General features: G+C 40.5%; 2 protein-coding genes across 8 annotated transcripts in view; both read right to left on the bottom strand.

The window, feature by feature from the left end:
• xgb (x globin) overlaps positions 1–5,757 on the bottom strand; it is an 11,101-nt gene extending 5,344 nt beyond the window's left edge. Inside the window, exons 1-4 of the mRNA XM_034858885.1 lie at positions 5,333–5,757; positions 3,251–3,358; positions 1,944–2,064; positions 1,627–1,707 (exon numbers count right to left, since the gene is read on the bottom strand). Coding sequence (XP_034714776.1) covers positions 1,627–1,707; positions 1,944–2,064; positions 3,251–3,358; positions 5,333–5,502 — 480 coding nt within the window. The 5' untranslated portion in view covers positions 5,503–5,757. The remainder of the gene's footprint in view (positions 1–1,626; positions 1,708–1,943; positions 2,065–3,250; positions 3,359–5,332) is intronic.
• A 1,352-nt stretch (positions 5,758–7,109) lies between these two features.
• LOC117935564 (pleckstrin homology domain-containing family G member 3) overlaps positions 7,110–22,853 on the bottom strand; it is a 31,091-nt gene continuing 15,347 nt past the window's right edge. For 2 of the 7 annotated variants that reach the window (XM_034857780.1, XM_034857783.1), the window contains 16 exons: positions 20,022–20,560; positions 17,433–17,533; positions 15,565–15,634; positions 15,424–15,470; positions 15,180–15,330; positions 14,806–14,937; positions 14,030–14,212; positions 13,726–13,818; positions 13,249–13,459; positions 12,919–13,020; positions 12,753–12,785; positions 11,983–11,993; positions 11,281–11,628; positions 10,408–10,524; positions 7,950–9,381; positions 7,110–7,839 (listed from right to left, as the gene is read on the bottom strand). In XM_034857780.1, coding sequence (XP_034713671.1) covers positions 7,154–7,839; positions 7,950–9,381; positions 10,408–10,524; positions 11,281–11,628; positions 11,983–11,993; positions 12,753–12,785; positions 12,919–13,020; positions 13,249–13,459; positions 13,726–13,818; positions 14,030–14,212; positions 14,806–14,937; positions 15,180–15,330; positions 15,424–15,470; positions 15,565–15,634; positions 17,433–17,533; positions 20,022–20,560 — 4,256 coding nt within the window. In that variant the 3' untranslated portion in view covers positions 7,110–7,153. Of the gene's footprint in view, positions 7,840–7,949; positions 9,382–10,407; positions 10,525–11,280; positions 11,629–11,982; positions 11,994–12,752; positions 12,786–12,918; positions 13,021–13,248; positions 13,460–13,725; positions 13,819–14,029; positions 14,213–14,805; positions 14,938–15,179; positions 15,331–15,423; positions 15,471–15,564; positions 15,635–17,432; positions 17,534–17,621; positions 17,709–20,021; positions 20,561–22,853 lie in introns of those variants that run through there. The other 5 variants (XM_034857782.1, XM_034857785.1, XM_034857781.1 and 2 more) reach the window with 5 other exon arrangements.

The following is a 22,853-nucleotide window of genomic DNA, read 5'->3' on the forward strand; positions in this document are numbered from 1 at the left end:
TAAACTCATAGTATAGTATGTCAAAAAAGTCTGAAAAATACATAGTAAAGTATGTAAAAAAAAATCATAGTATAGTATGTCAAAAAAAGTCATAGTATATAAAAAGTCATAGTATAGTATGTAAAAAAACTACAAATAAATATTATTACAGTAGGTTGTTAAAAGTGATAAAGAAGTCATGGTATAGTTTGTCAAAAAAGTCATAACATAATATGTTGAAAAAAGTCATAGTAGCCTATAATATGTCAAAAACGTCGGAAAATAGTCATAGTATAGTACATTGAAAAAAATCGTAGTATACAATGTTGAAAAAAGTCAAAATATACTCAGATAATAAAAGTATAGTATATCGAAAAAATGCCATAGTATAATATGTCGGAAAAAAGTAACAAAGTCATAGTATATAGAAAAGAATTGATAAAATAAGTCACAGTATAGTTTGATGAAAAAAGTTAATAAAAAGTCATAGTATAGTTTGATGAAAAAAGTTAATAAAAAGTCATAGTATAGTTTGATGAAAAAAGTTATTAAAAGGTCATAGTATAGTTTGTCAAAATAAGTAATAAAAAGTCATAGTACATTATCAAAAAACGTCATAGCATAGTATGTCGTAAAAAGTGAGAGACTGACGGGAATTTGTATTCTTCATTCCTGTATGTCGAGAAATAAAAGTCATGATATAGTATGTCAAAAAAGACAAAAAATAATCATGTTATGGTATGTTGAAAAAAGTCGTGTTATAGTATGTCAGAGGAAAGTCATAGTACATAGTTGTGAAAACAAGTCTAAAAAAGTCATAGTATACAGTAGTATGACAAAAACTTATAGTTTAGCATGCTGAAAAAAGTGATAAAAGTCACAGTATAGTATGTTAAAAACATGATAAATAAGGCATTATGTACTCATAATTGTGTGAATGCTGATTCTGCTGATTATTTGTTCTTTGATATGCGTTTTGTCAAAAGTATTATAGTATGTTGAAAAAATTGATAAAAAAGTCAAAGTGTTGAATGTCAAAAAAAGTGATAGTATAATATATCTTGAATAAAGTTATAGTGTAGTATGTAGGGGCAATATAGTATCTCGGTGTTTCCGATGTTTAACACCTGAAACGCCTGATGACCCTGGGTCAATCACTGACGATGTGTCCAGGTTGCACCACAGTGTATTTTAAGAACTGTCATTGAAAGCCTGGACGAACATGTAAACTCCTCAGCCCGGACTAGGGGAAAAAAGTAAATAATTGACGTATTTATTGTGTAATACTGAGTAGCAACACATTATTTAAGCATCTACTAACGCTAGGGATATTTAAGTGACATAACATGATGTTACAGAGCCATGTTCCATTTTCTTCATATGCTCATGTACGGTTCAGTAAGATGTAAATTCCTCATCAGTCAAGCTTGTGTTGCACTGGTTTCCATCTTGACATGTGTTGCATTAAAGAGACATGCAGAACTCTGGCGCACGCTGGACACAAACCATCACTACTGCTGACAGGCTGATTGCACATATCAAGCCTATTCCATAAGGCGTTTACCCATAATGACTTGCTTAAAAGCAAAGGTCTCTGATTAACTCCCACATACAGAGACACACAGGTCACACAATGGCACTCCTCACCTTCCACGCTTCCTCCAGCTCAGCCGTCCACCTCTCCTTCAGGATGGGCTGCACGGCACAGATGAATTCTGCTCCGACATACTGAAAAATAATAATGTAAGATACTTACTGATGTGTGTATGCCTTGTTGTTACCAGGGATGATATCCAGTTAGTGTGTCACAGCATTCTTGTTATGTGCAAGAGTAGGTGTGTTTCCATTTTGCAGTTTTGGGTCAATTCATTCAGCTGCTGTGATTTTAGGAGTCTCAGTACAATGGTGAGTCTGAGAAAGAGTTACAGCTGAAATAAGGATAAATTGGATCATCGGGGTCTTACACTGTAGTACTTAGGTGGGGCGTTGTAATGATAATGGCTTTTCCCCAGCTCCAGAGCCAGAGCTTCCAGTCTCTCCAGCTGGTCCAGTCTAGCCACACTTTTCTCGATTAAAGACATCACCCTGAAAAAGATGGAGAAAAAAAAGACACCCAGCCCGATTGATCCACCCGTTAATTGTGAATTAGCAGTAGGCGACTATCAACTGAGACATCTCCACTGTAGATAAGTGTGTGACACTCTTCCGTGTTGAACGGCTGTATGGTGAGAGTTGCAGTTTGACAAACTCAAATATCTAGAAATATACACACAACTGATTCTCATCAATCTAGCTCACACTTGATAATGCAAAATTGCACAATATATTATCCCTAAAAAAAAAAAAAAATAGCGTCTTGCACAAAACCCCACAGAATCAATTTCCTTTGTTGCTTTCGCGGGTTTGTCTGTCACCACTGCAGAGTGTGTGAGTGATAGTTTTGAAGATGATTATGGAACAAAGGGTTAGAGTTGGTTTAGCTCTCGCTTCCCTCTGTCTCGCTGCCACCGTGGACATTTTGTACTAATGTCCCAGAGATTGGTTGAGGGGCCATTTGGCCTTATCACAGAATATGAGAGCAGCCGATTCATGCTTGGATGGCTCGGTGTCTCTGCTGCATTGCCACGCTCGCCTCTGTCCCTTCAGGCAGTAATTGGCGGCTTTGGCCTTGTGCATAGAGGAACTGAAGCACCCGGGAAACCACAGACAAGTGGCTGTGATAGATGCTACAAGCTCTATCTGCAGCAGAGTGGTAAGCTACCTTATAATGATACCACCACCTGACTTATGACACCACCTGACATAAGACCTTGTCTTATGATTTCATCTACTATACTGTGTGCAACATGGTTTCATTACGTACTGTTAAAAAGAGAAGTCCGGATATATTCTTTATTTGTTCCGATGAAAAGACCAAAACAACTACATTACTGCATTGATTCCACTAACAAGTTTTCCCTGTAACCAACACCTGATATTCCTCGGTGGCATGTAGCTCCCTTGTTGTCCAAAAGCTATTGAAAACACATCGAGGATACACTGTCCTGCTGGAGCACATGCTCACTGAAGCTGTGATTCCCAACCAGGGGTACGTTTACTTCTCCCAAGGAGTTCCTTGAATATTAGTGGAGAGTGAAAATTTCAATAAGCAGGAATTATGGCTTATTTGCTCTCCTGACGAGTGTAGACCGTGCAGTACCATGCTATTCTATCATTGGCGGTTTCTTTTACTTTGACTAAAGTGTTGATGTGTTATGAGTTGGTGACTGACCGTAGACCATGTGCCCTGAGCTCCCGGCTGGTCCGCAACCGCTCCAGGTCCTCCACGTCTCGGAACAGGAAGAAGACATCCTTGCATTCTGGATGGGTCTCAAATAACCTGTTACCAAGACAACAGCGCACGCTTCAGAGAGCTGCCTGTCATATGAATTCCCAGACCAAAACAAACCCATCCATCTATATAAATATATAGCCTACTCTATACATACAGTAGACATATAATCCAGCACAGGCAACCTGGACATGTGTGGTGCTGAACTTTAACACCGAGCGAGGCATTAACTATTCATTATAGTTTCAAAAAAGTGTGGGTATAGCAGGTCAAACAGAAGCTTATTCTATTTTGTTTCTTTGTTTTCTCCTTTATTCCGTGGCCGTCAGCGCTGTTAGTGAGAGGAAAAAAAACACGTGCTTCTAACCTGACATACAAAACAGAGTCCTCATGAATAAATGCATTAGATGTTTAAAATGTGCCCTCCTTGATAGATACATTGATGAATAGAGGTGGTGGGTGAGGTGTTACCGAAGCGATGGTGTCTCTAATGGCTACAGTGGAGAACATGAGTAGCTCATTGCCCTTTGACAAGCAGATGATAATACGGAGAGAGGTCTATTGAAACGCCTGTTTTAAATTTGTCTAACCCTCTAGTTTGGCTCATTAGTTTTAAAGCATAATTTAACTATGTTCCAACTGGCAGTGGACTACAGCATTTGCACTGTGGTATAAGTGGCTGGGAAATTTGCTTTCTCAATATCCATACCTCCTACTCACCATCTTCATAGATTTGAGAAAAGGGGAAATTGGCTGCTCTTGATTTTTCCAATCGCTGTCAACACAAAAGCCACCCGTAGAGAGCTGCTTATTTTATTCCATTGTGTTCTCTCGTTGCCTAGTAGGTGCAAGTATGCATGCATGCAGACAATGTAGCACTATATCGCTCAAGTGGAATTTTAATTGGCACTGTTCAGAGGTTGTATTCATTGAGCCCATCTGAGTCTGTAGAGTCTCTTATTTTGAATAAATTGGACAGAGGAACATCCCCTTGCCAAGGAATTATGTCTGTTAAATACAAAAAAAAATACAAAAAGAACACAATTGAAAACAGGCGATTCATATTTCTGGTTTCACTGTAACAATTACGCTTCAGTTATGAGATACAAGCCCTGACACCCAGGAGGCCCTGGGGTGGCCCTGACCCCGAAGAGGCCCATTAATAGCCAGGCGGAAATATGAAGGACTATCTTCTATCTAACTGTTGAGGTCACCCAGGGGACGCATAGCATTAATTGGGCTTCTAGCCATGTGCCTGGTAATCTCTTTACTTTAGATGAAGCAGATTGTCCACATTTCTTTAACACCACACACATACCATACATTTGTTTTATTTCCCTGCTAAAGGCCAAAGATGTTTGTACTCATTGATAAAGTACATTTTCCTGACGGCTAATGCCTTCAATTGTATGGCAGGCCTGGTGGCTGTGTATTATTATGTAATGTTGTTAAGATGTGATAGGAAGTGATAAGAGTGGAGGAGGGTTATTCCGCTCTGAGCTCTAAATGGAAAGCTGCGGGTCAGAGGGCAGAGCACAGGAATACTGGATGTTCACTTTTCCAGCTTGTATAAAAAAAGGTCAGGCATCATGTTATCGCTGCAGCAGATCAGAAGACCTCCTGCACACCTTCTGTGCCAGAAGGTCAGAACAGTGCAGAGGTTTCACTAAGCTGTTTGATAAGGTTAAACAGAAGTTTGTCCTTTGCTGTGTGTTATAATCAGGGATATGGTTCATTTAAACATATGATATGAGAAGAAAAAGATGGCTTTTGGCTGCAAAAGTCACAATATTTACGCTACATTTAACAAATTAAATATGCAGATATACTATATGTGTACACACTGTATATGTATACGTCTCTGTGTGACTTTATTAAACTTTGAAATTTAGTTTAAATTAATATTTAAAATAGTATTGTTCCTACAGCTTTACATTATCTATTCTCCTAATTAGCCAACTAGACGAATTCATTTGGAGTTATTTAACCTGGAAAAGCACAGGAAAGGCTTAAGCATCCTACCTGACAAACATAATAATCCCAACTTTGGCTATATCGTCCTGGATAACTTTCCATGACTCCTTGATCATCTGAATCTGATCCTCGCTGGGACACGCAGCACCAGCAGTCTCCTCTGTAGTCCTGTCTCCAAACTCAGCTTTTGCAGCCAGACCTGATATTGCGCAGCCCATTATTCATTAAAAAAAAATTTAAAAATTATATTTTTGTGACAACTCAGGAAGAAATATCGAGGGTTAGTTGATTTTGTGTCACAGGAAATCTAATGTTTCTGGCATTTGGTTTGAGTGAGCGACTGCTCCGCGTCTTAAACTACACGCCTCTGGTCGGTATCACCGATTGGTGTCAAGTCAGTAAATAGACAGACATTATGCAAGTTCAGGTCACCGTTTCAAAATAAAATAAAAAACCTTAGTTGATGGCAACACATTACAAGGAGTGCTAAGCGGTAACTGCGCTTTTATGTTGAAGGATTTAATGTTGACTTCCGGTGTCAGTCTTTCGAATCATGACTAACTTGAGGCAGCGGTTTCAGGGAGAGGGAAATTAACAGCGCGCACAAATACTGGGGTCTGCAGTCATTTTAAATAAAAAGCAGATTACACAAATGAATAAAGATATACACGCATGTGCCCAAAATAATATATTGCCACAAGCTGTTCTACTGTCAGTAGCTGTCTGATTCTGGTAGGAAATTAAGATGAAAGTGCACTGACCAAAGGTTTTACGTGTCAATGCTACGATTATTAATTAACATTTAATTAATATTTTAAACCTCGTTTTGTGGACATTGGGGTCCCATAGAGCTCAATATGTAGGCCTATGTGAATCAATGTTATTAATGATTAAAGCAGTAACCCTTCCGTTTGCCACAAACTTGCCTATTTGATATGTATGTGGACCCTTCAGTTTTTATTGAAAATATGGGAAACTTCAAGTATGAAACAATATACAATAACAATATTTTTTCTGGAATGGGAAAAATAAAAAGGGTTGCTATCTGGTCAGTATTTACATGAGTAAAATCTCCCAAATATACAGTTTTATAAATAACATTAAAGAAAATACACAACTTATTGAGAAAAATAAAGCTCCAGTGATACAGTATGTGAAAACAGTTTTAGAAGTGGCTACATGGAATTATTTACACAAACAACTGCTGTGACCACATGCATGAAAGTCAAAAAATGTTAAAAGAAAACCTTCTTTGGTGTACAAGTTGGTCAGAGACTTCGGTCAGAAAGCTCTCTCGTCAATGACACTTTAACTCCTTTTTGCTTTTCCCTAAAAATACATCCGACAGTTTACATGGTTAAATGGTAACAATGCTATGCTATAGTGGCTATACTGCAGCAAGAAGCATCAACAGTGGGAGGGAACCAAATAGATGTAACAACTGAGTGGAAACCTAATCTTCAATTGATACAGGAGACTATATACACATTTTACATAAACTTGTGCAGTGCAGTCAAATACCCAATGTACAAATATTGCAACCCACCTTTTTGAAGACAATCTACTTTCCCCTCATGGACCAATGACCAATGATATCCCTTTGTGTTACACTGGTGCCAAACATCATCACTATGTCCTATAGTGAAAACAATGTGAAGACAAAAAGTTGCATTCTTTTCTTTGTTGTATGTGTGTGTGTATGTGTATGTGTATGTGTATGTGTGTGTGTATGTGTATGTGTGTGTGTATGTGTATGTGTATGTGTATGTGTGTGTGTATGTGTGTGTGTGTGTGTATGTGTGTGTGTATGTGTGTGTGGGGTTACCACATGATAGTCCCTGATATTAGAAATGTACATAATTCACATGTTTATGAACTTGTGGTTAAGCTCTGGAATTTCTCTCGTAAGCTTTTCACAAGATTACTTTCTGTCAACTTCCCTGAAACCGAGGCAGCAGACTTTGTGGCACAGTCTAGGCCCTCTTGAAAAACTCTGTCCCCATCTTGTAGTTTGTCAGTTTCTTTTGTTATCAGAGACACTTGACTGGCTGTGTAGCATCTTCTCAAAGGTTCCTGAAGGTTCGGTACTTCATGGAGGGTAAGAGACCCAAGCATGTGGTCCAAGGAGCTCCACCTGCACAGCAGAGGCTGAAGCTGGGGTTTTGTCCAGTCTTCTACCATAGGACACCTTTCTTTGTATACAGTTTCAGATTGTGTCCTCGGACAGTCTGTCAGAGCTTTGTGAAGATCAGTGGCACTGTTGTACTTCTGTGAGCAGCCATTGCACCTGTTTGCACAGCACTCCAGCATCCCGTTTGAGACTGTGCAGCTACAGGTTACTTTTGAGGAGTGGGAGTTGTCTGTGTATTTGATGCGCAACTCCTGTACGTCAGGCCAGTGGAAGGTATCTGTCTCTGGCGGTGGGCTTTGTGGCCAGGGAACTGTGCTCTGGGAGCTCGCGTCAGTACCGGGGGTCTGGCTCGGGCTCTGAGAATGCTCTTCGTGGATGACCGCCTGATCGCAAGTCTTTAAAGACAATCTCAGGTTGGGTTTACCTGCACACATACACAAAAAATAGACAGTGTTCAGTTTTCTCCATACATGAGCTAAAAAGGTAGGTTACTGCTTAAAAAGGCAACATGGCAATCATTTGCATCCTATTTACCCTTTTTCCTTAATTGCATCTTCTCCTCGTTAACAGCAGGCATAGTCTTCAAGCCCTGTTGATTTGCTCTTTCTCGGTTCCTCTGCCAGACCATTGGTCTGTTATTTTTTATGCGCTGACTGTACTGACGTGCCAGCTGGAACACCTTGCTTTTCATCTTTGCCATGTCTTGTAGGATCTGGTCCTCATCAATACTTGTCCGGAAGCTAATAATCTTGGGTAGTTGGCCATGGCCCTTGTCTTCAGAGTCCGGACAGGATCCTCCCACTGCGGGAAAGGTGGTAGTTGGGGATGAGATGGAGGAACCATCTGAAGCATTGCTTAACTCAGACTCTTCTAAAATCGGAGGTGGTTGTTTACTGGTTTTAACATCTGAAGTGTCTGAGCTGACATCCTGCATTGCTTCTAATCTTGAATCATCAAGGTGCTCCTCTGCCATCTGCAAGACATCCTGGCTCTCCTCCTCCATTTCCATGTCTTGCAGAACCTCGTGCACGTCTGACGAGAGCCTGACCTCATCTTCTGTGGTAGAGGAATCTGTGATGCTCTGAGATCTAGCCTTGACCTCCACTGGTCTCTGTGGTTCAGCCTTTTGATGAGTGTCAGTGTTTCGAATCTTTTCCAAGCCAGGAAGGTCAAACACAGACCAGGAAGTGGGGCGGTTCCGAGAGAGGCCTTTCTTGTGGACTGGGACAGCCTGCTCCTGAGGAACACTGTTGAGCTGTCGGCTCAGGTGCCGGACCAGACCTGCTGGTATATAGGAGAGACTCTCCCTGCGCTTGATGCTAAAGTTAGCATCTTGGTGCTCAGCGTGCTCGTAGTATCTTCTGATCTTGCGGATAAGGAGACGATCTTGTTTAGAGAGAGTGGACCTGAGTTCCTCTCCAATGAGGGCATTCAGTGCAGGATCGTGTGCAGGCGTTGAAAAGTAAGACTCTGAGGTCACCTGTGGCTCTAGGGAAGAGCTGGCCAACATTTGGGTCTGTTCCTCAAAGTCCATGCAAGCTGAGGGGCTTTTGAAGACGTCATTATCTATTGAGGGTGAGGGGCAGGCAAGGGAACCCAAGTCCTCTGAGACCAGACTGCTCCTTCTGGAGAGGGTGCTGATGAAGCGCTCAGCTATCACACTTGCCTGGTCCAACACAGAAGAAGGTAGGATGCTTTTATTGTCTGAAAGCACCTCTTCTTCCTCCTCTGAGAGCTCCCCATTTGTCAGTACACTCGTCTCCTCCAGTTGGAGAACAGAGGAATCACTCTCGCCTTCATCTTCCTCTCCAGTTTCTCTAGAGGTATCGTGAGGTTCTGGTTTGTCGGATTCTTGTTGCAAAGAGTAGACAGGAGACTCGTGGCACTGGGTGTAATGCACGTCCAGCTGATTGCTCGTCCTTGCTTGAGGGACACAGTCTAGTGGGCACAGCTCCTCTGCATTGACCTGAAACATGATATCAGTGTTTGCAAAGTGGGATGCAATGAGTAAAAGAGATATTAGGAAGGGAAACACTCTCTGTTACCCATTAACGTAATGGACCTAGGCGGTTTAATCTAAAGCATCCACAATTTATGATGCATGTCTTTTGTCTTATGAAGCCAACTTAAGCTTTATTACAGTGATCTTTTTCTATGTACAAAATGACTGTAGGAAAAACAAAGGAGATGTTGTGATTGTATTTGCAGCTTGGTTTCTAATGCCTCCTTGTTGGACCATTTCTATTACCCTCAGCAAGTTAAAACGATGAACATTGCAATGTCTACGGCTCTAACAGCGTTCATAGAGCTGATGTCACCTTAGTCTGCCGTTAATCTAAATTTGTTTCCAGGTGTCTGCCTCTTTGGGAGTGCCGGCAATTGTAAAATAGTACAGCTTGGAACTGTGTGGTGGAGATAAGGTTAGGAAGAGTAATAACCTACACTCTGCTCACATGCAGGAGCAATTTTGCAAAGTTACAGTCAGAATCAGGTAAGAACTGCTCCAAAATACAACGTTGCCTTTCTTGGTGGGAGTGCTGACAAAATAACAGCAGAGGTGTGTGTGTGTGTGTGTGTGTGTGTGTGTGTGTGTGTGTGTGTGTGGCATTTTAATTTCCAGGACTGAAAAATAATAATCGAGCACTAATATAGGTCCAGGCATATTTTTAAATAGGCCTTATAGAAATGCTGTGCACTGTGGGGAAAAGGGCACTTATTAGGTAGGAAACTTACTAAAATGCAGTGTGCAGTATAAATTCAGCCTGCTCTCATTCACAGATATACTTTATACCAAGAGAAAGTAGACTGAAAGTTTGTCATTCAAAATATAAAATGGTTAGAAAATATACTTAACAAACAAAGCGATCCCAGGGGCACGAGTATAGATGGGCATTCTTTACACAGCAAATAAATGTCACAGGTGGGCTGAGAGACACGTGTGGTAATGAATGGATGCTTGTATAAATCTAAAAGAAAAGGCTTTATAAAGTACCTGTGTGGCAGGAGTTTCTTTCACAGCCACATCAACATGTTTTTCCTCTTGCCTGTGAGTTTCTATCTCCTCTCTCTGTATAGTTTTCAGTTCAGCCGTATCTCTGATCTGATCATCCTGGAAGAGGAAGACACGGTATTAAACCAAGGGGTATTATTCTAAATCATCCTAAAGGTCAGCATTGACAAAACCACTACAATGGTTATATATGTATTAATTCACGTTCAGAAACAATACTGGTACAACAATTACAATTTATCTTCACAAAGACTTTCTAATTATAAATATTCACAGGGGAATTGTAATTAGGAAATATGATTATCAAAGAGCAAAGCTTTTGCTATTATAATAGCCATTTAATTAGATGGCGACATTAACCTTTGAAGTCAAATTATATTTAACAGGGCATTCCGCCTCTGGTTCTTATGATAATACAGGCATGGTTTCAACAGCGTAAGCATCGACATCAATCATGTCCCAGAAAAACACCATCATGAAAAACAGAGGACATTAGCTACATGGATGAGGGAAACATACAATCGGAGGATAACAGTGCATGCACAGTGGGAAGACATCCAACTCCAGATACAACACTGAACAATAAAAGCAAAGGCATGCACCAAGTTTGACTTTAAGGGTTCACCCATATGTTTTGGAGTTCAGAGTTTGTAGTTTGGGGGAACTTCAGTCCATGCACTTTAATAGAAGGAATTCAATGTACCCAGTGCAAATGGTAGCAGGTGTTAGTTGGTTCTATCTATGAAAAAATGAGGGAGAGGGACGCTAGCCAGCGTGGGAGAAACAGTGGTGGGGAGTGTTGTAAAGTGGAATGGAGCAGGAAATGGGAAACCCATGGGTGGCAGAAACCCTCACCGTTGTGAAGTGAGTAGAAAGCAAAGCCTTGGCTCTATAGTGCCAGCAGGAGATGGCTGCCAGAACTGAGCTGGCAAAGTCGGCTACCTGGTCGTCTACCATCAGTATATCTTCCTTGTAACTCTCCCCCTCCTCGGTTTCCTCTTCCTTCTCCAGCTCCTGCCCCCCCTCACTGGGCGAAGAGCCCAGTTTCAGGTCACTGTCCAGAGAGTCCCTTATGGAAATGACATCCTCCACACATGGACTCTCAGCCTGGGGTCCGCATAGAGTGGAGGCCAGTGTACTGACACTAGTAACTGGCTGAAGGGAGCATCTCTCCCCCAGCAGTGCACCCTCACTCTCTGCATGCTGTAGCGTGAAGTCATAGACATGTGGTTTGTTATTGGAAGGCCAGTGCTAGAGCCATGATGTGATTGCAAGGCTGTAGATGGGATGGAATCTTCAAAAAGCTGCTTTAGCTTTGGGTGAGATATGATTTGTGTAATCCAGGGCAAGTTAAAATAGGTTCTATGAAGATAATGTCTGTACTTTCTCATTTTTGGATGAAGTTGTTTTGAAATTAGAATAGAAAGTTTGAATTGAATCAAAACTGGGTAAACCATATCTCACCTCAGCCCACTGACCTAAAAACGGCAGTCATACAACAGAATGAAAAAGCTTATCAAGGTTAATAAAAGACTACATTTGGATTTCAGCACTTACCTTTAAAACAGCTGCAAGGAGAACAAAGATAAAGAAGAGAGGGAGAGATAAACAAAAGAGAATGTCAATAACTGACAAAAAGCATGCTCAATACACAATGTTACATAAAAAAACAACCTCAATACCACATGCATCTTGTACAATTATGGTCAGGACACAATCTCTGCCTCCGCAAGCAGAGACTGAGTGAGGCAGTAGTTAGTCCGGCCCAGACTTAAGGGAGGCCTTGTGATTAGATAAATTCCAATTAGAAACATCTTCCTCTCAGAAGCTCAAACTGGACATGATGCAATTAGCCAGGATGTGATGACCTACTCTCTCATTGAGATGGGAAAGTTGACATGAAAATTGCTTCTTCATTACATTGGTTCGAAAAAAAATTGATCTGGACTGGGAGAAAAGAAGAACTGGGTATAAGAATACAGAGGTTTATCTCGTTCATAATGGCCAAATAGAATAGATGAGAGCAGGGAGATGGGATCTGAGGGAAGAGAGCTTGTGTGTGACAAAGCCATACAATTAACTTCATTATAAGTGAGGCAAGTGGAGTGGGAGTGAAGCCTTTTGATCTGGTTTTCCAGGTGTCTTTGATGGAGAACAAAGCAGAAATGCAACGGCGATGTGGGTTATAACCTTAGTATTGTAGGGGGCTGTGGACAGCACCCCGAACGCGGCTCAAAATGACCCACCATTGAGGAATCTGTCCTTTTAGCTGCCAAAATCTTACTGAACATCCAGTTATATAAACAAACTCCCCACAATGTACCAACCTCTTGTGCTCCTTATGATTTGTTTTGCAGGCTCTAAAAACACAAAACAATGTACAAACGTAACAGTGTAAGTTCCAATTAATCATCAGCAATTCTATTCCAATTATTACAAATAATAATACATAATAAATAGACACAATTAGTTGAATGGAGTAGTTTTTTTAACCTGATCTCCTTCTCCCATTTTGCCCTTTGAGATGGAAGTCGTCAGCTTGGCAGGACTCTGCTTTCTTCAGCCTCTCAGGACTATAGTGGTACTTCCCTGGATCTGAGCAGTAGAGGGATATGTCATCACACTCAGAGCCGCAATCACAAAAAAGATTTTTTGTCCACATAGATAGGTTATGGGAAACATCTTCCTGGTAAATTCAACAGCATTCCCAATTTTACACTGAAATGTAACCACCCACCTCTTTTGTGAGCAGCATCTTTGTTGCTATGGAAACAGTAGCATTGGCCCTAGCGTAACAAACGTTACTCTATTTGTAACACTTACAGTTAGAATTGTCCAGGATGGCGTCTTTTGCCTTTAATGAAAGAGACAGTGTGTTTAAAATACAAGGCAATTCTTCATTAGCTGAGAAGAATAAAAGTTGTGTAAGAGGGACTGTGTAGTTTACCTTCAGTGGGGCGATGGTGTTGTGGTTCTCAAGAATCAGCCTCTTAATGTGATGGGCCCAGAGACGCTTCTCTTCTACCGACTTGGTCTGGAACAACAAGAACTTGCCATTTAGAAAAGTAATTGACTAAGTAAAGACACACCAGGTACACGGATGCTAACAAGATGGAGACAGACTGCAAACCACTGTTTATTATTCTAACATCTCTAAAGATCTAAGAAAATATTCCAAGACAACAAGAGCACAAAAATGAACAACAGCCGGTGTTTTGTGATATAGCTGCACAATTGATACAATGCTCTGTAATTGTGCTGCAGAAGGAAACCGGTTGACAGTTACTGGTTCACATTTACCTGCACTGTATGGGGTTGCTTGGGATGCTTGAAATGAATAACACTGAAGAGTAGGGGATCCTTGGCACTGTCAAGTAGCATTAGGGTGGAGCACTGCAACAACAATGAATGTAATGATGTAGCTTAAACCAACTGAGTTGGCTTCAGTTTGCTTCCTTATTAAAAATATGTTTTAGTTATGTAAATCCTGTTTAATTTAACACAAAATATGATATTTCTGTTGTACACCAATATAATTATCTTCATGTACATTTCTTAAACTTTTAAATCACTAATCAAGAAAAAGACATGTCAAAAGACATACCAAGATGTGGATCTTGTAGACATAGTGTTCTCCTCTTTTCTTGGTAATAAGGAGCATCTTTTCGAAGAGAAAGAGTGTACGGGTGTTCTTGGCCCGCAGGACATGAAAGGTGCCCTCCAGGACCAGTTCTCCATTGGTGGTCAGGTCGGGACCCTTCCAGTTGATCAGAAGAGACTGTATCTCCTGCAAGATGCACGTAAAAGAACATACCCAAGCGTCAGCCATGTTCTTTCAAAATTGAAGAAAATAAATAAAAATTGAAGAAAATAAAAAGCGGACACGTGTCAGCTTTTCTTTGTAATCCTTATAAAAACACATGTACAAAGAAAACTAAGAAAGTTAACCGGCCAATGGTCGACGTCTCTAACGGAGGGAATAATTTAAAAGCTGTGGCCCTCACCTTAGCACTTAATTAGACTTGAAAAAAAGGCAAATAGGTCAATAGCAAATTGTGAAGGTTCATGGTTTGTTTTGGACAATACTTTATAAATCGTGAATACTTTATAATACATCTTATGCCACAGATGAAAGTAAATATGTGGAATAAATTAATGAAAGAAATTAATTTGGGCCCTCCAGACTCAAAGAGAAAAAAAGAGTTACAGCAGTGCTGGACAACAGAGACACATCAGGAAGTCTCTAAAGAAAAAAAGACAAACAACGCAACAACCATATTGCAAAAGCACCTGAATAAATGTTGTACTGTCTGTACGTCAATGGCATAAATACACCTTTTAAGAAGGTGTTGGCATGCATGCATGTTAATTCCATCTGACCTGTACTCTGACAGCGTGTTCGTGTTTCCTCTTCATATCATTGATGTACCAGGCCACTCCAGTCATGGTGTCTATGGCCTCCTGAACAACCTCATAGCCCTCCTCGTCTGAGTCAAAGTGTCTTGCAATTTCCTTTAAAAGAGATCAGGGACAGGTATAATTTCTGACAAGGTACACAGGGAACTAGTTAAATCCTTCCCCAAACAAAGAAAGATGTGTGCCAGAATGAACCTTTACTGCAACAGTTACAAAATGACAAAGGTTTGAGAACTACTCATTAACGGTTGATAAATAACTAGAAATCCACCCAAGCATGCAGGCTGCATTTTGTAGAAATGTTGTAAAACAAAATGACCACTGAGAACATTCCGTACCTGAAGTAGCAGGTGATACTTCAGGATCCTCTGGACCGGCTTTAGCAGATAGGATCCCAAAGGCAGGGCGCGCTTCAGGGCAGCTTGTCGATCGCTAAAGAACTTGGCCAAAGTTTTACTCCTCATGCAGTCAGTCAGTGCTGCCACCGAGCTGGAGGAATTATATTAATTGTGAAACAGTTGACTCTCAAAGAAAATACTACAGCAAAAGGCTAATTAAAATGAATATTTTCCTGCCACTTACTTGGGATAGTTGGTGCAATACTGAGTGTATATCTCGAAGTATTCACTCTAAAGGAAACAAGTCAGATAAACACATCACTGGTGTTTATTTTCATGAACTGATATCCCTGTAAATCAGCACGAGAAAGACGGTTTCTCTCACCTTATTTACAAAACATTGAGCGATGGCCACTGGGTCATTCTCACACATGTCTAAGGACTGCAGCAGTTCACTGAAACGCAGAACACATCAAAGACAGAAAGGTGAGTATTAATGGATTTGCTAGCCTCATTTCTTTGTCTAGGTCAGAATACAAAAGCAGAGGGAAAACACAAAAGAAGGAATAACAATGAGTGGCGAAGTAAATCCATACTAATACATTTTTCTGTGAGATTTGAACTTTGTTATGAAAAATCTCCACAAGAGGGCAGCATACACCATTAAACATCAACCTTGTTGCATGATCAGACTGAGCATGAAAGAACATGCATTTGACTTGGAATTCTCCATGCCCACAGTCCCATCAAAACAAGCTTCATTAAGAGGTTGAGATAACAAAACCAGTTAGCTGTACAGCATTTTAATGCTTTACACAGAATGACATACGCCTCAAGAACATGTGCATGACTGAAGGAGGCTACAACAAGGGAGGGTCACTGTGGAAAAACACAACTGCACAAAAAACAATCATCACAAGTGCTCTGCACGAAAGCAGCTCAGTTTACATAACACATGAAATTACGAGAATCAAAACACAATTCATCACACTGCATTCTATAACTTTGATCAAAGACGCTTTACAGAATCCCAACAAGCTAACGTGTCAACATGTTCATAGTACAATGAGAGAATCTAGAATAGTGAGATTTCTTTCAGACAAAATGTGAATTTTGTTCATACTGCATGATTACATTGTCAATATTTAAGGTTGGAAGAGGATTAAGTGTTACAATGAAATACAAACTCTTGGATAAAAAGAAAGGCCGTGTATCAATGAATGTGCATGCCAAATGTGAGTTAATGTCCGTACTAGATTACAAAAAACAGGAAAAGCCAACCAAGGGTTTGAATGACAGCAAAGTAAGTAGCTGTTATCAAGACATTTACTGTGTATACTTTACAGTACAGTATGTGTAGAAAATGGTTTGTCCGTGTCAGTGTGGGATCCCTGGACAGTGAATAAACAGGCATTGGGTTTTGTATTTTTTTAAATTCCCTCAAAGAGACACTGCAGATAAAAACTAACCCCTCTAACTAGTTTCCCCCTGGGCAGCCACCTGCAAATTGGTACAACTCTGTTGCAATATTAAGTAAACATGTGGCACCAGTTCACAGGCTGAAACAAGTATTTCTCCACCTTAACAATGCTGCTATGAAAGAATAGGCTAAAGTAAAATAAGACATCACCCTCCTAGTGCAAGGTTGATAAGAAGAAAAACCAAATCTTTAAAAAAAAAGGCAACACATGGTCCTTTGAATCCAAACTTTGTCAGAATCAGTCTTGTACAGCTGGACAAAATTTCATTAGAAAGTATTAAGAATCGAATTATCCCCATTTATGGTGCAGAGCTGTAAGATAGCCTTGGCATTACCAGGGAGGCTTCTCGCAGTGAGGGCAGAGAGGAATGTTAATGTGTGTTTTGGCAAGCAGTGTGGTCAGCAATGAGTACATGCTGACATAAATGTAAAGCTAGCTGCACCACCATTTCCTTGGCCTTCGGATATCTGAAAAAATGTGTTTAGTGTAGTTGTAGAATGTGCCGCTCTTTTGTTTATCATGCATCCGTTTTGTGTCAGTGAAACAAGTATCAACGGCAAGGAACATATCAGTAGTTATTCTTACGTTACCTTACAATAGAGTATCATATACAAAAAAAAAATATGAAAATATACTTCATTTATCATTAAAAAAAAGCAATTGGATTGGGGTTTTAGTTTTGGTTTGAGCGTTATTTAGAACACAAAAACTGCTTCTTAGTGTGTGTGTGTGTGTGTGTGTGTGTGTGTGTGTATTTGTTGGTGTAACTTACCTGTTGAACTCATAGATGTCTTCTATGTTTCCAAACAGGGCACACACTTGCTCTGGCCTTATAGGAAGGTTACTCAAATCAATAATGTGAGCCAAGTAATCCTGGAAAGACATAAGAGATGGAGTACATAAAAGGTCATATTAACATTCTGTGACATATTAAGTCATCCAGGCACTTTCAAATTCTTACCAATAGAGGGAGCATGTATGGAGAAAAACTATTTTGTGTTCCTGTTATATGCTCTTTAATGTTTAAATCTGACTTTGGGTATGACAAAGTGATCATCACTATAATTCATACAATTAATAGGACTTCAGGAGTAGATACAAATATCTAAAAACACAGTAGCTAAACATGCCAACATCTGGATGATTATCCTCCCTCTTGGTCAATTACACACTCACGTGGCATACAAACAACTCCAAACAAGTGGGGAGTAAGTTGACGAGAGACAAACAAGCACACACGCAGAAACTATATAAAGAGCATACCAGTAAACAGCTTGAACACACACGCAGCCTCCCAGACAATGACACACACACACACACACACACACACACACACACACAGACACGCACACAGACACACGATTAAAAGTAGAGTCATCACATCGCAGTACTGAATGAACGGCAGTCGGTCATGGATAGAGAATTCCAGTGAAGTGAGAGCAATGCTGACTCGCAGTCAGCAGGGCGTCTCATAGTCTCCTATAGAAAGCTTGACCCCAGTGTTAATACCATAAACATGTGACCCTAGCAGAGACCCTGTAAGAGATTTACTGCTATGCAGTCTAGTCTGGTCTCCTAGTTTACAGCTGTGCTTTGAGTGTTGTGGATCAAATCAGCCATCATCATAAAGTGTCAAACAAGAATAATATTGAGTCATATGTTGGACCAGGTCTTTCTGAATCCCATAAGCATTGACCATGTTCAAGTTTCAAAAATGTTGAGTTTGATTTTTCAGGGAGTTTTCAGGCCATGTGTTGGGGATGTATTTACACATGCCAGACCAGCTGGGTCAAACGGCTGTTCTCTAAACTTTATTTCATGGATAGACAACTGAGAGTTAGATTTGGGAGTGAGTGACAGATGAGCTCTGAACTCAGCAGTTGACATAGTTTCAACAGCTGCTTGGGAGTTCAGTGTCAATGTGGAAGCTGTGAATTAGTTTGCTGAGGAAACACTGCCAATATGAAGGACAAGTTTCACACGTCTCTGTCACATTCAAGGCCTGGTGTGAAATTAAAATGAGCTGCATGGGATCCATTTGATGGAAGCCATACTGTAATCATAAAAGGATAGAGGATACATCTGTACTACACTGGGTTCCCACACTGTAGCTTATAGAAAAAACAAGTGTTCTCCTTTCATCTGTGATATTTCTACAGATGGTGCAAAACTGGAGGCATTTGTGTTGGCTGGGATAGCCTGACAGGTCGGACTAGGCTGGCTACAGGGCTTGTGTGACCGGAGCCAGAGGAGGGTGCTTGATGGGCTGCTGCTCATGTCAACTGAAATAGTTAGAAGTCTTGGACGCGTTTGTCAGTTGCAAGTAGTTACTCAAGCTGTGATGAGGGCTGCACTCCCTCCCACAGCAACTGCCAGATGCCAGCAAAGTCTGAGACAAGGTGAGGTGGTGGTTTACTGCCAGTCAGTTTCAGAAATGCCTCACGTGTTAAAGACATCACCATAAGTGAAGTAGAGATTGTTAGGCAGCAGAGTGCTCCTGCTTCTCTGCAGGACCCAGGAAAAAGAAGAGGGTCAAAGAAGTCTCTTGGTCTACAAGTTTTTTCCTGACTACAAAAGGTAAAAAAAAAAGGGATAAGACATAAGTTGCCTATTGAGTAGAGAAATCCTTCCTGGCTCATTTTCCATGCATCACATCTCTGAGATAGACTTTCTGCTATATTTGGCTGTGATCATAAATCCCTTTATTTCTTTCATGAAAGACATGCACTGTGTCCCAGTTTTGACACTGTTTGAAGTCCAGATATGAGCAGAGTCCATAATCCCAGGTTACAGGCTGTAAACGTTCACCGCACCGTAAATATCCAGAACGGTTTATATACAACACTATGACCAGATTGTAAACTGCTCCACAGCCTTAATTTCTATGAACTAGAAATCTATAAACAGAGCACACATAGTTGCCAGATGGCAGGCATGCATTTTTTTTTGTCAACTGACCAATTTGTTTAGAAAGCAGGAAATCAGAATGAATCCTGTTAATGAGAAGAATTATAGAAATCCACTGCATGTCTTACACATCTGTGCCCAGAAACAGTTGCTTGGAACAAAGCAGACATTATTTGTTCTCAATAGCCGTTGAGTGTAATTTCCCTATTTTGCTCCTAGCTGGCCAATTTCAGTAAATCACCTCCAAAAGGGGTGCAGACATGAAGTCATTGCTGCACAATAATCCAAGTTAAACATGTGCTTTAAGTACACAGAACACTGATGATTTAGTGTTTAGTATAATATGAAATGGTTGGCTCACAGTGAATACTTGGCAGAAAGTACAAAAAAAAACTCTAATTGTAACGGAAAATTCAATTTCAGTACAGTCAGCATAACCCTGAGATCCACTCACCTCCACAATGCTGCGTAGGTCCTGGACGTACATGCGCTCTGTTTCAATTATCTCCATGACAACACGATCCACATAGGTCAGCTTTGGGTTGGGCGCCATGGCGTGAGTGACGACGGGCGGGGCGGCGATGTGAGGTATTTTACCACTTGCCTTCCTGTTAGAGGTGGCGTTGTTGTTCCACTGGGTGCTGATCACCCTGGGCTCCAGCCGTTCCTGCCAGCGGCCCCTGGTGCATATGAGGGTGGGACTTCGGTCCCCTGCCTGCTCTCCGGTGCTTTCGGCTGGGCTCAACTCCAAATCAATGTCCTCCTCGCTCTGTATGGGTGGGGTGGTGGAGGAAGGAAGGGCTACAGTGCTCCCAAAAAGGCTGCGACTATCACGGGATGAACCAGAGGACAGGGTGGACGACAGGCTCAATGGACGTTCACGCTCTCCGTCCAATGGCTCCATACATAGCCGGCTGTAACAGTCTGAGCCCAAGTCAATGTTTGCATGGTCATGTTCACTGGTAGAGAGGGGCGATGACAACTGAGGAGATTCTGGAACAGGTAAGAGGAACACAGACAGAAGATAGGTGTCCTTAGATAGACCTTAAAACTATCTATTTTAAGGGAGTTTGATCAGCACACTTGGATATGCATCTCAATTTGCCATCTTTAAAGAGACTCTTCAAACTACAAGACATTTAAATTTCACCTTTTAAGCCTTAAAAGGTTGAGTGTTTCATATACCAAAAGACACATTTTGGTTTGAGAATAACTGCTGAACACGTGCTATTTTATGGGTCAAATATCACTTCTATACTTTATTGAACGAAACTCATCATGGATGTTTACATGCAGCAATGTATTTAATCATATTTCCACTATTCCAGGTTTCTGTGCAACTGCACTAAGTTAACTTAAGAAGCTGGGATGACAGTAAACAGTGCAACTACACATTCACATTGCTCATTTATAAAAAAAAAATAAGAATCAAATATATATATACACACAATCTATCAAATCAACAATGGAGTATTAGAAATGCTATCAGGTTTTATTATTTTGTATTTCATCTTAGGCAGCACAGTATTCTAGGAATTAAATTTTCTGTTGTTATTATGAAATCAACACTAGAGAACTTTTTGTACCTTAAAATAATATTTCAAAAACAGTTTCAGTGGTTTATCCACTTGTAACAGGGTGAACGGCACTTCTGCATTTGCCTTGCGGCTTTCTCCCGGCTATAACCGCACTATGAAAGTTTGCCAGATCGGGTAGCATATCTGTAGTTGCAGTGAGACACAATGGGACAACACCGCTTCCAACCTGAAAGGGCACCGAAGCGGGAAAAGATACATAGTGTTGCTTTAAGTAGGGTAATGCTGTTATAAACCAGATGCCCTTTCAAAATTTCTTTTGTGATGACTTTTCCCACCAAGTGGATAAATATGGCAAGTATGTGACTGCATTTTAACACCATCTGGGGACAACATCAGATAAATATAATTCTAGCTACAACAGATTAACCCACAAATCAATAAAAGACAGCTCAGAGTAGGGCTGGGCAATGTGGAGAAAATCAAAGATTACAATATTTTTGAAAAAAATACCTCAATATCGATACCGCAACGATATTACAATGTTGACTATTGGTGCTTTTACAAAATATTTACACAATGACATTTTTGATAAATAAATCATCATAATGTGACTAAGTAGGTAAAAAACAGTCTGGTAAGTCCAGAAAATGACTCCACTTTATTGTAATGTAGCCTTTAAATCCAGGACAAAAACAACACGTATTCTATATTGCGATAAAACAATATCCAAAATCTAAGACGATATCTAGTCTCATATCACAATGTTGATACTATATCAATATAATACACACCTCTAGCTCAAAGCTCTGTGTTTCTCCTCACAGATCGAGACACAGGGGAGTGGTTTTACAGTAAAAGACCTCGCTCAAATCATTAATGACATGGCCTAATTTCAACACTGCATGTTCTATGGAAAACCCAGCCATTTCCTCTTGTTCTCCTGACCGCTGAAGGCTGAACCTTGGAAAAACAGAGAGGGAGAAAACTGATGGGAAGAAGAAAAAAAAAAACAGGGAAGTGGACCAGCAGCTTTGTTTATATGTCTTTATTGACCTAGGTTTGAATTTAGGAAAAAATTGAATTCATATTCAGTTTCACATCCTTCCTGGCCAAATGGGGAATTTTCCTCACAAACGTTTCCTAAATAGGCTATATGAAGTCACGGCGGTGTGAGAATGGAGCACAGAGTGGCCACTATGCAGAAAGTTCCATTTTGTTAGATATTTGGAGGGCAAAGGGTTCAAAACCGTTTTGCCAAGCTAAAGAAATTACGCTTTGTCAAATAATTAGACTTCAGGCTAATAAATGGAAATCTTATAGGCACAAACCATCATTAAGCAAATTGTTAAAGCTGGGATCGTAGAGAAAAATTCCACAATAACCTTTCAACATATTGTAATTCAAGTGAACTGAAAAGAAACTAGACCTCTGTACCCCCTCTTGGCTCTGTTTTCCATTTTTTTACAATTTAGCCTGTGATGGGAGACCTTGGCCAATCCCAAATCATTTCAGAGAGAGGACGTTCTTATTGGCTGTTCCGCAAACACACGTGCATGTCCCTTCAGATGGTAAAAAAAAATTCTTGCAGAAAAAGTTCTTTTTTTCATAATTTCCTAACCCATATAGAGTTTTAGAAAGAACATACAACTCTTTCCAGTTCAGCTGGATGATGTTCTTCACACACACACACACACACACACACACACACACACACACACACACACACACACACACACACACACACACAC

Source organism: Etheostoma cragini, chromosome 20, assembly GCF_013103735.1.
Source record: "Etheostoma cragini isolate CJK2018 chromosome 20, CSU_Ecrag_1.0, whole genome shotgun sequence".
Classification (NCBI taxonomy): domain Eukaryota; kingdom Metazoa; phylum Chordata; class Actinopteri; order Perciformes; family Percidae; genus Etheostoma; species Etheostoma cragini.